At 50.9% G+C, this 15,736-nt stretch overlaps 1 protein-coding gene across 1 annotated transcript in view; it reads right to left on the bottom strand.

Moving 5' to 3' along the window:
• Window positions 1-1,090: 1,090 nt before the first annotated feature.
• LOC130202962 (serine/threonine-protein kinase MRCK beta-like) overlaps window positions 1,091-15,736 on the bottom strand; it is a 63,912-nt gene continuing 49,266 nt past the window's right edge. The window contains exons 16-18 of the mRNA XM_056428858.1: window positions 2,054-2,159; window positions 1,909-1,970; window positions 1,091-1,568 (exon numbers count right to left, since the gene is read on the bottom strand). Of these exons, the coding sequence (XP_056284833.1) occupies window positions 1,446-1,568; window positions 1,909-1,970; window positions 2,054-2,159 (291 nt within the window). The 3' untranslated portion in view covers window positions 1,091-1,445. The remainder of the gene's footprint in view (window positions 1,569-1,908; window positions 1,971-2,053; window positions 2,160-15,736) is intronic.

Here is a 15,736-nt window from a genome sequence, read left to right as displayed (position 1 = left end):
TCATGGCCAGTAATCGTATGTTGTAGTCATTGTTATTTGTCACAATGGTCATATTTCCCAATGTTGTCCATGTTTTTCCTTAGTGTTAGTCAATATTTGTCATCAAACAACAATCATGTTGTTACATCGATTAGTCGTATTATTTGTTGTCGGTGTTGTCATGAATCTGGTCATGCTTGTCGCGGTGGAAGTCATCGTTCCCCATATTGTCATGTTGTCATGGTGTAGTCATGTTGTCATAGTGTAGTCATGTTGCCATAGTGTATGGTGTTGTCATGTTGTCATGGTGTAGTCATGTTGTCATAGTGTAGTCATGTTGTCATAGTGTAGTCATGTTGTCATAGTGTAGTCATGTTGTTGTCATAGTGTTGTCATGGTCTAGTCATGTTGTTACGGTGCAGTCATGTTCCCAATGTTGTTCGCATTTTCTGGTGTGGTCATTAAATAAGTGTGGTCATGTTTGTCATGAGTGTCAATCGCCTGTTGATGTAGTCGCTGTTGTCCGCGTTGGTGGTCGTGATATGGTGTGGTCATCGATGTTCATGTCATGGTGTAATCATGTTGCCCATCATCGTATTGTCATAGTGTAGTCATGGTGTAGTCATGTTGTCATAGTGTAGTCATGTTGCCATGGTGTAGTCATGTTGTCATGGTGTAGTCATGTTGTCATGGTGTAGTCATGTTGTTACGGTGCAGTCATGTTCCCAATGTTGTCATGTTTTCATAGTGTAGTCATGTTGTAGTCATGTTGTTGTCATGTTGTCATGGGGCATTGAATCATGAATGATCATGTTGTAGTCATGCTGTTGTCATGTTGTAGGCATGTAGTCATAGTGTAGTCATGTTGTTGTCATGGTGTAGGCATGGTGTTCTCATTGTATTCTATTGTTTATGCTTTTGAAAAAGAACAAACATCAAAGACTCTTCAGATTCTTTTATTGAGTTTCTGCTAACATGTTCCATAATTACAAAGATTCTTAGAAGTGGTGAAACAAAGCAGTAGTGCCCCCCCCCCCCCCCCCAACAGGAAGATCACTGACACAAAATCAAAGATGATTCTGCTCCAACAACAACAACAACATTGATGATGTGCAATTTAACAAAACGTTTTAATTGAATTCATACAGTGTTTTTTCATCAGAGTGAGACCTCCGTCAATGTTAGCTCGGAAGCTAACATCCTGCTAAAGCATATCAGCAAGTTATTTAATAAAGAAGGAGGCGATTGGTCCCACAGAGCCACTTAGAAGAAGGGTCAAAGGTCAAACAAAGCAGCCGTCAGCAGGGTTGGAACCAGGGGGCGGGGCTTCCCAGCAGGTAAAATCCAACAAATAAAAGCAGCTGGAAGCTCAGACTCACCCTGCACAATAAAATCATCAAATAAAATCTAAACTCTGCAGCCTGATTGGTTTATTAAGCCCCTCCTCCTGACATATGGGCGGGGCCTCAGGGATCCATTTCCAGCCCGTCCAAGGTGAGCTGGCTGCGGTGGGGGGAGTTGGGGCTGGGGGGGCCGCTGGGGTTTGAGCTGTTGGAGGGGGTCGAGTGTTTGGTGGAGTCCGAGTCCAGCTAGAGGGGGGGGGGAAGCGCAATGAAAAACAGAGCCACCTCTACCTGACGTTACTGATTTAACCCTAACCCTTAATTTTTTAAATTTTATATACTTTTATTAATCCACAAGGGGAAATTAGTTCTCTGCATTTAACCCATCCTTAGTTATTAAGGAGCAGTGGGCTGCAGTGAAGCGCCCGGGAAGCAACTGGGGTTCAGTGCCTTGCTCAAGGACACTTCGACTTGCAGCTAATGGGGAGAGCGGGGATCGAACCCACAACCTTGCGGTTGCAGGACGACCCTCTCACCCCACTGAGCTACAGCCGCCCTAAATGACACGTGTGTGTGTGTGTGTTACTTCTCGGTCCAGGTCATGTTCAGGTTCAGAGATGCTGTGAGATGAAGCTCCTCCCCCAAAATCTGAATTTTAAAAACAGATTAACATCACATTTTATCACATCTCAAACGACACACAATATGAACATGTGTGTGTGTGTGTGTACCTGAGGCTGTCCGTGTGATGTGTGTCTTGCTCCTCTGTTGCCGGGAGATACTGGACAGTGGGCGGGGCTTATCTTTTACTGGGTCATCTTGAGAAGACATCACACTCTACACACACACACACACACACACACACACACACACACACACACACACACACACACACACACACACACACACACACACACACACACACACACACACACACACACACACACAGTTAGAGGTTCTAGCTAGTCTCACACACGAGCCCGACGTGAAGTCAACTGAAAATGTGAAAGGAAGAAGAGCGAAAGGACAGGAAGTTGAGTAAAAGGACAGGAAGTGGAGAGAAAGAACAGGAAGCAGTGATAAAAGACAGGAAGTGGATTGAGAGGACAGGAAGTGGAGTAAAAGGACAGGAAGTGGAGTGAAAGGACAACTGCGAGATAGTCTTAACACTGATCAGAAGGCCCTCCGTAGAGCCAGAGCAGCCGATGACTCATCAGGACCAGAAGAAGAACAAGCCCAGGTTTCTCTTCAGCTCTAGGACCCCGTCTACCTGTCTCTAGACCCCGTCTACCTGTCTCTAGGACCCCGTCTACCTGTCTCTAGACCCCGTCTACCTGTCTCTAGACCCCGTCTACCTGTCTCTAGGACCCCGTCTACCTGTCTCTAGACCCCGTCTACCTGTCTCTAGGACCCCGTCTACCTGTCTCTAGACCCCGTCTACCTGTTTCTAGGACCCCGTCTACCTGTCTCTAGGACCCCGTCTACCTGTCTCTAGACCCCGTCTACCTGTCTCTAGGACCCCGTCAGCCTGTCTCTGGGACCCCGTCTACCTGTCTCTGGGACCCCGTCTACCTGTCTCTAGACCCCGTCTACCTGTCTCTAGACCCCGTCTACCTGTCTCTGGACCCCGTCTACCTGTCTCTAGGACCCGTCTACCTGTCTCTGGACCCCGTCTACCTGTCTCTAGGACCCGTCTACCTGTCTCTAGACCCCGTCTACCTGTCTCTAGGACCCCGTCTACCTGTCTCTAGGACCCCGTCTACCTGTCTCTGGACCCGTCTGCCTGTCTCTAGACCCCGTCTGCCTGTCTCTAGACCCCGTCTACCTGTCTCTGGGCCCGTCTACCTGTCTCTAGACCCCGTCTACCTGTCTCTAGACCCGTCTACCTGTCCCTAGGACCCCGTCTGCCTGTCTCTAGACCCCGCCTACCTGTCTCTAGACCCCGTCTACCTGTCTCTAGACCCCGTCTACCTGTCTCTGGGACCCGTCTACCTGTCTCTGGGCCCCGTCTACCTGTCTCTGGAACCCCGTCTACCTGTCTCTGGACCCCGTGTACCTGTCTCTAGACCTCGTCTACCTGTCTCTAGATCCCGTCTACCTGTCTCTGGACCCGTCTACCTGTCTCTGGGACCCGTCTACCTGTCTCTAGACCCCGTCTACCTGTCTCTAGGACCCGTCTACCTGTCTCTGACCCCCGTCACCTGTCTCTAGACCCCGTCTACCTGTCTCTGGACCCCGTCTGCCTGTCTCTGGGACCCCGTCTACCTGTCTCTGGACCCCGCCTGTCTCTAGACCCCGTCTACCTGTCTCTAGACCCCGTCTACCTGTCTCTAGACCTCGTCTACCTGTCTCTATGACCCCGTCTACCTGTCTCTATGACCCCGTCTACCTGTCTCTAGACCCCGTCTACCTGTCTCTATGACCCCGTCTACCTGTCTCTAGACCCCGTCTACCTGTCTCTAGACCCGTCTACCTGTCTCTAGGACCCCGTCTACCTGTCTCTAGGACCCCGTCTACCTGTCTCTAGACCCCGTCTACCTGTCTCTAGACCCCGTCTACCTGTCTCTAGACCCCGTCTACCTGTCTCTAGGACCCCGTCTACCTGTCTCTAGGACCCCGACTACCTGTCTCTAGGACCCGTCCTACCTGTCTCTAGACCCCGTCTACCTGTCTCTAGACCCGTCTACCTGTCTCTGGACCCGTCTACCTGTCTCTGGACCCGTCTACCTGTCTCTGGGACCCCGTCTGCCTGTCTCTGGACCCCGTCTGCCTGTCTCTAGACCCGTCTACCTGTCTCTAGACCCCGGCTACCTGTCTCTAGGACCCCAGCTACCTGTCTCTAGGACCCCGTCTACCTGTCTCTAGACCCCGTCTACCTGTCTCTAGACCCCGTCTACCTGTCTCTAGGACCCCGTCTACCTGTCTCTGGACCCCGTCTACCTGTCTCTAGGACCCGTCTACCTGTCTCTTGGACCCCGTCTACCTGTCTCTAGGACCCCGTCTACCTGTCTCTAGGACCCCGTCTACCTGTCTCTAGACCCCGTCTGCCTGTCTCTAGACCCCGTCTACCTGTCTCTAGGACCCCGTCTACCTGTCTCTAGACCCGGTCTACCTGTCTCTAGGACCCCGTCTACCTGTCTCTAGGACCTCCTGACCCGTCTACCTGTCTCTAGGACCCGTCTACCTGTCTCTAGACCCCGTCTACCTGTCTCTAGACCCCGTCTACCTGTCTCTAGGACCCCGTCTACCTGTCTCTTGGACCCGTCTACCTGTCTCTAGACCCGTCTACCTGTCTCTAGGACCCCGTCTACCTGTCTCTAGACCCGTCTACCTGTCTCTAGGACCCCGTCTACCTGTCTCTTGGACCCCGTCTACCTGTCTCTAGACCCGTCTGCCTGTCTCTAGACCTGTCTGCCTGTCTCTAGACCCCGTCTACCTGTCTCTAGGACCCCGTCTACCTGTCTCTAGACCCCGTCTACCTGTCTCTAGACCCCGTCTACCTGTCTCTAGGACCCCGTCTACCTGTCTCTAGGACCCCGTCTACCTGTCTCTAGACCCCGTCTGCCTGTCTCTAGGACCCCGTCTACCTGTCTCTAGACCCCGTCTACCTGTCTCTAGACCCCGTCTGCCTGTCTCTAGGACCCCGTCTACCTGTCTCTAGACCCCACCTACCTGTCTCTAGACCCCGTCTACCTGTCTCTAGACCCATCTACCTGTCTCTAGACCCCGTCTACCTGTCTCTGGACCCCGTCTACCTGTCTCTAAAACCCATCTACCTGTCTCTAGGACCCCGTCTACCTGTCTCTGGGCCCGTCTGCCTGTCTCTAGGAACCCGTCTACCTGTCTCTGGACCCCGTCCTGTCTGACCCCGTCTGCCTGTCTCTGGACCCGTCTACCTGTCTCTGGACCCCGTCTACCTGTCTCTGGACCCCGTCTGCACCTGTCACTAGGACCACGTCTACATGTCTCTAGAACCCCGTATACCTGTCTCTAGACCCGTCTACCTGTCTCTGGACCCCGTCTACCTGTCTCTGGACCCCGTCTACCTGTCTCTATGACCCCGTCTACCTGGCTCTAGACCCCCTCTACCTGTCTCTAGGGCCCCGACTACCTGTCTCTGGGACCCCGTCTACCTGTCTCTAGACCCCGTCTACCTGTCTCTGAGCCCGTCTGCCTGTCTCTGGGACCCGTCTACCTGTCTCTGGGACCCCGTCTGCCTGTCTCTGTGACCCGTCTACCTGTCTCTGGACCCATCTACCTGTCTCTAGACCCGTCTACCTGTCTCTGGACCCCGTCTACCTGTCTCTGGACCCGTCTACCTGTCTCTAGACCCCGTCTACCTGTCTCTAGACCCCGTCTACCTGTCTCTAGGACCCCGTCTACCTGTCTCTAGACCCCGTCTACCTGTCTCTAGGCCCCGTCTACCTGTCTCTAGGCCCCCGTCTACCTGTCTCTAGACCCCGTCTACCTGTCTCTAGACCCCGATCTACCTGTCTCTAGGACCCGTCTACCTGTCTCTGGGACCCCGTCTACCTGTCTCAGGACCCCGTCTACCTGTCTCTGGGACCCCGTCTACCTGTCTCTAGACCCCGTCTACCTGTCTCTAGGACCCCGTCTCCCAGTCTCTGGGACCCCATCTAGCTGTCTCTAGACCCGTCTACCTGTCTCTAGGACCCCTGTCTCTAGACCTCGTCTGCAACTACTTCTGTATTTGATCTGCCTGTCTCTATGTTGTCTGCCTGTCTCTAGACCCCGTCTACATCTCCTGGGGCCCGTCTACCTGTCTCTGGAGCCCCGTCTGCCTAAGACCCCGTCTACCTGTCTCTAGGACCCCGTCTACCTGTCTCTGACCCAGTCACACATCATACAGACCCCGTCTACCTGTCTCTAGACCCGTCTACCTGTCTCTAGGACCCCGTCTGCCTGTCTCTAGACCCAATCTGCCTGTCTCTGAACCTCGTCCTGTCTCTATGACCCGTCTACCTGTCTCTAGGACCCGTCTACCTGTCTCTGGGACCCGTCACCTGTGTCTAGGCCCCGTCTACCTGTCTCTAGGACCCCGTCTACCTGTTCTCTAGGACCCCATCTACCTGTCTCCTGGACCCCGTCTACCTGTCTCTAGACCCCGTCTACCTGTCTCTAGACCCCGTCTACCTGTCTCTAGGACCCCGTCTACCTGTCTCTAGACCCCGTCTACCTGTCTCTAGACCTGTCTACCTGTCTCTAGACCCCGTCTACCTGTCTCTAGACCCCGTCTACCTGTCTCTAGGACCCCGTCTACCTGTCTCTAGACCCTGTCTACCTGTCTCTAGACCCCGTCTACCTGTCTCTTGGACCCCGTCTGCCTGTCTCTGGGACCCCGTCTGCCTGTCTCTAGGACCCCGTCTACCTGTCTCTAGACCCTGTCTACCTGTCTCTAGACCCCATCTACCTGTCTCTAGGACCCGTCTACCTGTCTCTAGGACCCCGTCTACCTGTTTCTAGACCCCGTCTACCTGTCTCTAGACCCCGTCTACCTGTCTCTAGACCCTGTCTCTAGGACCCCGTCTACCTGTCTCTAGACCCCGTCTACCTGTCTCTTGGACCCCGTCTACCTGTCTCTAGACCCCGTCTACCTGTCTCTAGACCCCGTCTACCTGTCTCTAGGACCCCGTCTACCTGTCTCTAGGACCCCATCTACCTGTCTCCTGGACCCCGTCTACCTGTCTCTAGACCCCGTCTACCTGTCTCTAGACCCCGTCTACCTGTCTCTAGGACCCCGTCTACCTGTCTCTAGACCCCATCTACCTGTCTCTAGACCCCGTCTACCTGTCTCTAGGACCCCGTCTACCTGTCTCTAGGACCCCGTCTACCTGTCTCTTGGACCCGTCTACCTGTCTCTAGACCCGTCTGTCTGTCTCTGGACCCGTCTGCCTGTCTAGGACCCCGTCTACCTGTCTCTGGGACCCCGTCTACCTGTCTCTGGGACCCGTCTACCTGTCTCTGGGACCCCGTCTGCCTGTCTCTGGACCCCGTCTACCTGTCTCTAGGACCCCGTCTACCTGTCTCTAGACCCCATCTGCCTGTCTCTAGGACCCCGTTTACCTGTCTCTAGACCCCGTCTACCTGTCTCTAGACCTCGTCTACCTGTCTCTATGACCCCGTCTACCTGTCTCTATGACCCTGTCTACCTGTCTCTAGACCCCGTCTACCTGTCTCTAGACCCCGTCTACCTGTCTCTAGGACCCCGTCTACCTGTCTCTAGGACCCCGTCTACCTGTCTCTGGGACCCGTCTGCCACCTGTCTCTGGGCCCCGTCTACCTGTCTCTGGACCCCGTCTACCTGTCTCTGGGACCCCGTCTACCTGTCTCTGGACCCCGTCTACCTGTCTCTAGACCCCGTCTACCTGTCTCTGGACCCCGTCTACCTGTCTCAGACCCCGTCTACCTGTCTCTATGACCCCGTCTACCTGTCTCTGAGCCCGTCTACCTGTCTGGAGCCCGTCTACCTGTCTCTGGGTCTGCCTGTCTCTAGACCCCGTCTACCTGTCTCTAGGACCCCGTCTGCCTGTCTCTGGGACCCCGTCTACCTGTCTCTAGACCCCGTCTACCTGTCTCTGGACCCCGTCACCTGTCTCTAGACCCCGTCACCTGTCTCTAGACCCCGTCTACCTGTCTCTAGGACCCCGTCTACCTGTCTCTAGACCCGTCTGCCTGTCTCTAGACCCCGTCTACCTGTCTCTGGGACCCCGTCTACCTGTCTCTAGACCCTGTCTGCCTGTCTCTAGACCCCGTCTACTGTCTCTAGGACCCCGTCTGCCTGTCTCTGGACCCCGTCTACCTGTCTCTGGACCCCGTCTGCCTGTCTCTAGACCCCGTCTACCTGTCTCTAGACCCCGTCACCTGTCTCTAGACCCCGTCTACCTGTCTCTGGGACCCCGTCTACCTGTCTCTAGACCCCGTCTACCTGTCTCTAGGACCCCGTCTACCTGTCTCTAGACCCCGTCTACCTGTCTCTAGACCTCGTCTACCTGTCTCTAGACCCCGTCTACCTGTCTCTAGGACCCCGTCTACCTGTCTCTAGACCCCGTCTACCTGTCTCTAGACCCCGTCTACCTGTCTCTGGGCCCGTCTACCTGTCTCTAGGACCCGTCTACTACTGTCTGGGACCCCGTCTACCTGTCTCAGACCCGTCTACCTGTCTCTAGGACCCCGTCTACCATCTCTAGACCCCGTCTACCTGTCTCTGGACCCCGTCTACCTGTCTCTGGACCCCTTCTGCCTGTCTCTAGACCGTCTAGCTGTCTCTGGGACCCCGTCTACCTGTCTCTGGACCCCGTCTACCTGTCTCTAGGACCCCGTCTGCCTGCCTCTGGACGCCGTCTGCCTGTCTCTAGGACCCCTTCTACCTGACTCTAGACCCGTCTACCTGTCTCTGGGACCCCGTCTACCTGTCTCTGGGACCCGTCTACCTGTCTCTAGGACCCCGTCTACCTGTCTCTAGACCCCGTCTGCCTGTCTCTAGACCCCGTCTACCTGTCTCTAGGACCCCGTCTACCTGTCTAGACCCCGTCTACCTGTCTCTGGGACCCGTCTACCTGTCTCTAGACCCGTCTATCTGTCTCGGACCCATCTACCTGTCTCTAGACCAATCTACCTGTCTCTAGGACCCGTCTACCTGTCTCTAGGACCCGTCTACCTGTCTCTAGGACCCCGTCTACCTGTCTCTAGACCCCGTCTGTCTCTAGGACCCGTCTACCTGTCTCTAGGACCCGTCTACCTGTCTCTGGACCCCGTCTACCTGTCTCTAGACCCCGTCTACCTGTCTCTAGGACCCGTCTGCCTGTCTAGACCCCACCTACCTGTCTCTAGACCCCATCTACCTGTCTCTAGACCCCGTCTACCAGTCTCTAGGACCCCGTCTACCTGTCTCTAGGACCCCGTCTACCTGTCTCTGGGACCCCGTCACCTGTCTCTGGGACCCCGTCTACCTGTCTCTGGGACCCCGTCTGCCTGTCTCTAGGACCCCGTCTCTGCCTGTCTCTAGACCCCGTCTGCCTGTCTCTGGGACCCCGTCTACCTGTCTCTAAGACCCCGTCTGTCTCTGGGCCCCGTCTACCTGTCTCTAGACCCGTCTGTCTCTAGACCCCGTCCTGTCTCTGGGACCCCGTCTGCCTGTCTCTAGGACCCGTCTACCTGTCTCTGGGACCCCGTCTACCTGTCTCTAGGACCCCGTCTGCCTGTCTCTAGACCCCGTCTGCCTGTCTCTAGGACGATCTACCTGTCTCTAGGACCCGTCTACCTGTCTCTAGGACCCGATCTGCCTGTCTCTGGACCCGTCTACCTGTCTCTAGGACCCCGTCTACCTGTCTCTGGACCCCGTCTACCTGTCTCTGGGACCCCGTCTACCTGTCTCTGGCCCGTCCTATGTCTCTGGACCCCGTCTGCCTGTCTCTAGACCCCGTCTACCTGTCTCTGGGACCCGTCTACCTGTCTAGGACCCCGTCTACCTGTCTCTAGACCCCGTCTACCTGTCTCTAGACCCCGTCTACCTGTCTCTGGGCCCCGTCTGCCTGTCTCTAGGACCCCGTCTGTCTCTAGACCCCATCTACCTGTCTCTAGACCCCGTCTGCCTGTCTCTGGACCCCGTCTACCTGTCTCTGAGCCCGTCTACCTGTCTCTAGGACCCCGTCTACCTGTCTCTGGACCCCGTCTGCCTGTCTCTGGGACCCCGTCTACCTGTCTCTAGACCCCGTCTATCTGTCTCTAGACCCCACCTGTCTCTAGGACCCCGTCTACCTGTCTCTAGACCCGTCTACCTGTCTCTAGGACCCCGTCTGCCTGTCTCTGGACCCCGTCTACCTGTCTGTCTCAGACCCCGTCTACCTGTCTCTGGGACCCGTCTGCCTGTCTCTGGGACCCCGTCTACCTGTCTCAGACCCGTCTACCTGTCTCTGGGACCCGTCTACCTGTCTCTAGGACCCGATCTGCCTGTCTCTGGACCCCTCTACCTGTCTCTAGACCCCGTCTACCTGTCTCTAGGGCCCCGTCACCTGTCTCTGGACCGTCTCTGCCTGTCTCTGGACCCCGTCTACCTGTCTCTAGGACCCGTCTACCTGTCTCAGACCCCATCTACCTGTCTCTGGGCCCGTCTGTCTCTGGACCGGCTCTACCTGTCTCTAGACCCCGTCTACCTGTCTCTAGACCCCGTCAGTCTGTCTCTGGACCCATCTACCTGTCTCTGACCAATCTACCTGTCTCTAGACCCCACCTGTCTCTAGACCTGGAAATTAGTGCCAAGTCAGTTGTCACGACTTTCTACATCATAATAATATAGTTTATTTGAAATTTCAATCACGATTTAGAAAACACCACGGACATGACAGGTTAGGACTCCTCTCTGCTGTCTGGTCTGTTAGACCTTGGTGCTGATAGGACTCCTCTGTACTGGTCTGGTAGACCCCGTCTATCTGTCTCTAGACCCCGTCTCTGTCTCTGGTCACCTTGGTCTAGTGCTGAGGACTCCTCTCTGTACTGGTCTGGTTGACCTTATCCAATGGTCTCTGATAGAGGCCGTGCCACACTCCTCTCTGTACTGGTCTGTTAGACCTTAGTGCTGATGGAGGACTCCTCTCTGTGCTGGTCTTGTTAGACCTTGGTGCTGATGGGACTCATCTCTCCTTGCTGGTCTTGTTAGACCTTGGTCCTGATAGAGGACTTTCTACATCTCTGTACTAGTCTTGTTAGACCTTGGTCTGATAGGACTCCTCTCTGTACTGGTCTTGTTGGACCTTGGTCCTGATAGGGGACTCCTCTCTGTACTGGTCTGGTTAGACCTTGGTCTGATAGAGGACTCCTCTCTGTACTGGTCTGGATTAGACCTTGGTGCTGATAGAGACTCCTCTCTGTACTGGTCTTGTTGGACCTTGGTCCTGATAGAGGACTCATCTCTGTACTGGTCTTGTTAGACCTTGGTCCTGATGAGACTCCTCTCTGTCCTGGTCTTGTTAGACCTTAGTCCTGATAGTGGACTCCTCTCTGTACTGGTCTAGTTAGACCTTAGTCCTGATAGTGGACTCCTCTCTGTACTGGTCTAGTTAGACCTTAGTCCTGATAGAGGACTCCTCTCTGTACTGGTCTGGTTGGACCTTGGTCTGATAAGGCTCCTCTCTGTACTGGTCTAGTTAGACCTTATGATCAGGCTGCTCTATAAGTCTCTTAGGTCAACTCCTTATTATCAGGCTGCTCTATAAGTCTCTTAGGTCAACACTCTTGGTCAACTCCTCAGGCTGTCCCTATAGGTCTCTTGAAACTTCAACTCATGATGTTGTCAGGCTGCTCTATAGGTCTAGTCAAACCTTATTCAGGCTCCTCTCTGTAAGTCTCTTGTTCAACTCCTTGTTATCAGGCTGCTCTATAAGTCTCTTGGGTCAACTCCTTGTTATCAGTCTGCTCTATAAGGTCTCTCTCTGTCAACTGGTATTGTCAGACTGCTCTATAAGTCTCTTAGGTCAACTCCTTATTATCAGGCTGCTCTATAAGTCTCTTAGGTCAACTCCTTGTTATCAGGCTGCTCTATAAGGTCAAGTCCTTATTTGTTATCAGGCTGCTCTATAAGTCTCTTAGGTCAACTCCTTATTATCAGGCTGCTCTATAAGTCTCTTAGGTCAACTCCTTATTATCAGGCTGCTCTATAAGTCTCTAAGTCAACTCCTTATTATCAGGCTGCTCTATAAGTCTCTTAAGTCAACTCCTTATTATCAGGCTGCTCTATAAGTCTCTTAAGTCAACTCCTTGTTATCAGGCTGCTCTATAAGTCTCTTAGGTCAACTCCTTGTTATCAGGCTGCTCTATAAGTCTCTTGGGTCAACTCCTTATTATCAGGATGCTCTATAAGTCTCTTAGGTCAACTCCTTATGATCAGGCTGCTCTATAAGTCTCTTAAGTCAACTCCTTATTATCAGGCTGCTCTATAAGTCTCTTAGGTCAACTCCTTATTATCAGGCTGCTCTATAAGTCTCTTAGGTCAACTCCTTATTATCAGGCTGCTCTATAAGTCAACTCCTTATTATCAGGCTGCTCTATAAGTCTCTTAGGTCAACTCCTTATTATCAGGCTGCTCTATAAGTCTCTTAGTCAACTCCTTATCATCAGGCTGCTCTATAAGTCTCTTATGTCAACTCCTTATTATCAGGCTGCTCTATAAGTCTCTTAGGTCAACTCATTATTATCATCAGGCTCTATAAGTCTCTTAGGTCAACTCCTTATTATCAGGCTGCTCTATAAGTCTCTTAGGTCAACTCCTTATTATCAGGCTGCTCTATAAGTCTCTTAGGTCAACTCCTTATTATCAGGCTGCTCTATAAGTCTCTTCGGTCAACTCCTTATTATCAGGCTGCTCTATAAGTCTCTTCGGTCAACTCCTTATTATCAGGCTGCTCTATAAGTCTCTTAGGTCAACTCCTTATTATCAGGCTGCTCTATAAGTCTTAAGTCAACTCCTTATTATCAGGCTGCTCTATAAGTCTCTTAAGTCAACTCCTTATTATCAGGCTGCTCTATAAGTCTCTTAGGTCAACTCCTTGTTATCAGGCTGCTCTATAAGTCTCTTAAGTCAACTCCTTATTATCAGGCTGCTCTATAAGTCTCTTAGGTCAACTCCTTATTATCAGGCTGCTCTATAAGTCTCTTAAGTCAACTCCTTATTATCAGGCTGCTCTATAAGTCTCTTAGGTCAACTCCTTATTATCAGGCTGCTCTATAAGTCTCTTGGGTCAACTCCTTATTATCAGGCTGCTCTATAAGTCTCTCTAGTCAACTCCTTATTATCAGGCTGCTCTATAAGTCTCTTAGGTCAACTCCTTATTATCAGGCTGCTCTATAAGTCTCTATAGTCAACTCCTTATTATCAGGCTGCTCTAATAAGTCTCTTGGGTCAACTCCTTATTATCAGGCTGCTCTATAAGTCTCTTAGGTCAACTCCTTATTATCAGGCTGCTCTATAAGTCTCTTAAGTCAACTCCTTATTATCAGGCTGCTCTATAAGTCTCTTAGGTCAACTCCTTATTATCAGGCTGCTCTATAAGTCTCTTAGGTCAACTCCTTATTATCAGGCTGCTCTATAAGTCTCTTAAGTCAACTCCTTATTATCAGGCTGCTCTATAAGTCTCTTAGGTCAACTCCTTGTTATCAGGCTGCTCTATAAGTCTCTTAGGTCAACTCCTTATTATCAGGCTGCTCTATAAGTCTCTTAGGTCAACTCCTTATTATCAGGCTGCTCTATAAGTCTCTTAGGTCAACTCCTTATTATCAGGCTGCTCTATAAGTCTCTTAGGTCAACTCCTTATTATCAGGCTGCTCTATAAGTCTCTTAAGTCAACTCCTTATTATCAGGCTGCTCTATAAGTCTCTTGGTCAACTCCTTATTATCAGGCTGCTCTATAAGTCTCTTAGGTCAACTCCTTATTATCAGGCTGCTCTATAAGTCTCTTAAGTCAACTCCTTATTATCAGGCTGCTCTATAAGTCTCTTAGTCAACTCCTTATTATCAGGCTGCTCTATAAGTCTCTTAGGTCAACTCCTTATTATCAGGCTGCTCTATAAGTCTCTTAGTCAACTCCTTATTATCAGGCTGCTCTATAAGTCTCTTAAGTCAACTCCTTATTATCAGGCTGCTCTATAAGTCTCTTAGGTCAACTCCTTATTATCAGGCTGCTCTATAAGTCTCTTAAGTCAACTCCTTGTTATCAGGCTGCTCTATAAGTCTCTTAAGTCAACTCCTTATTATCAGGCTGCTCTATAAGTCTCTTAGGTCAACTCCTTATTATCAGGCTGCTCTATAAGTCTCTTAAGTCAACTCCTTATTATCAGGCTGCTCTATAAGTCTCTTAAGTCAACTCCTTATTATCAGGCTGCTCTATAAGTCTCTTAGGTCAACTCCTTATTATCAGGCTGCTCTATAAGTCTCTTAGGTCAACTCCTTATTATCAGGCTGCTCTATAAGTCTCTTAGGTCAACTCCTTATTATCAGGCTGCTCTAATAAGTCTCTTGGGTCAACTCCTTATTATCAGGCTGCTCTATAAGTCTCTTAGGTCAACTCCTTATTATCAGGCTGCTCTAATAAGTCTCTTAGGTCAACTCCTTATTATCAGGCTGCTCTATAAGTCTCTTGGGTCAACTCCTTATTATCAGGCTGCTCTATAAGTCTCTTAAGTATACTCCTTATTATCAGGCTGCTCTATAAGTCTCTTAGGTCAACTCCTTATTATCAGGCTGCTCTATAAGTCTCGATAGTCAACTCCTTATTATCAGGCTGCTCTATAAGTCTCTTAAGTCAACTCCTTGTGATCAGGCTGCTCTATAAGTCTCTCTAGTCAACTCCTTATTATCAGGCTGCTCTATAAGTCTCTTAGTTCAACTCCTTATGATCAGGCTGCTCTATAAGTCTCTATAGTCAACTCCTTTTTAACAGGCTGCTCTATAAGTCTCTTAGGTCAACTCCTTATTATCAGGCTGCTCTATAAGTCTCTTAAGTCAACTCCTTATTATCAGGCTGCTCTATAAGTCTCTTAGGTCAACTCCTTATTATCAGGCTGCTCTATAAGTCTCTTAGGTCAACTCCTTATTATCAGGCTGCTCTATAAGTCTCTTAGGTCAACTCCTTATTATCAGGCTGCTCTATAAGTCTCTTAACTCCTTATTATCAGGCTGCTCTATAAGTCTCTTAGGTCAACTCCTTATTATCAGGCTGCTCTATAAGTCTCTTAGTCAACTCCTTATGATCAGGCTGCTCTATAAGTCTCTCTAGTCAACTCCTTATTATCAGGCTGCTCTATGAGTCTCTTAGGTCAACTCCTTATTATCAGGCTGCTCTATAAGTCTCTTGGTCAACTCCTTATTATCAGGCTGCTCTATAAGTCTCTTAGGTCAACTCCTTATTATCAGGCTGCTCTATAAGTCTCTTAAGTCAACTCCTTATTATCAGGCTGCTCTATAAGTCTCTTAAGTCAACTCCTTATTATCAGGCTGCTCTATAAGTCTCTTAGGTCAACTCCTTATTATCAGGCTGCTCTATAAGTCTCTTAGTCAACTCCTTATTATCAGGCTGCTCTATAAGTCTCTTAAGTCAACTCCTTATTATCATGCTGCTCTATAAGTCTTAAGTCAACTCCTTATCAGGCTGCTCTATAAGTCTCTTCGGTCAACTCCTTATTATCAGGCTGCTCTATAAGTCTCTTAGGTCAACTCCTTATTATCAGGCTGCTCTATAAGTCTCTTAGGTCAACTCCTTATTATCAGGCTGCTCTATAAGTCTCTTAAGTCAACTCCTTGTTATCAGGCTGCTCTATAAGTCTCTTAGGTCAACTCCTTATTATCAGGCTGCTCTATAAGTCTCTTCGGTCAACTCCTTATTATCAGGCTGCTCTATAAGTCT

The sequence above is a fragment of the Pseudoliparis swirei genome, chromosome 12 (genome assembly GCF_029220125.1).
Source record: "Pseudoliparis swirei isolate HS2019 ecotype Mariana Trench chromosome 12, NWPU_hadal_v1, whole genome shotgun sequence".
In the NCBI taxonomy this organism is placed as follows: domain Eukaryota; kingdom Metazoa; phylum Chordata; class Actinopteri; order Perciformes; family Liparidae; genus Pseudoliparis; species Pseudoliparis swirei.
Note: the sequence above shows the minus strand (reverse complement) of the source record. Positions and strands in the feature narration are given on the sequence as shown.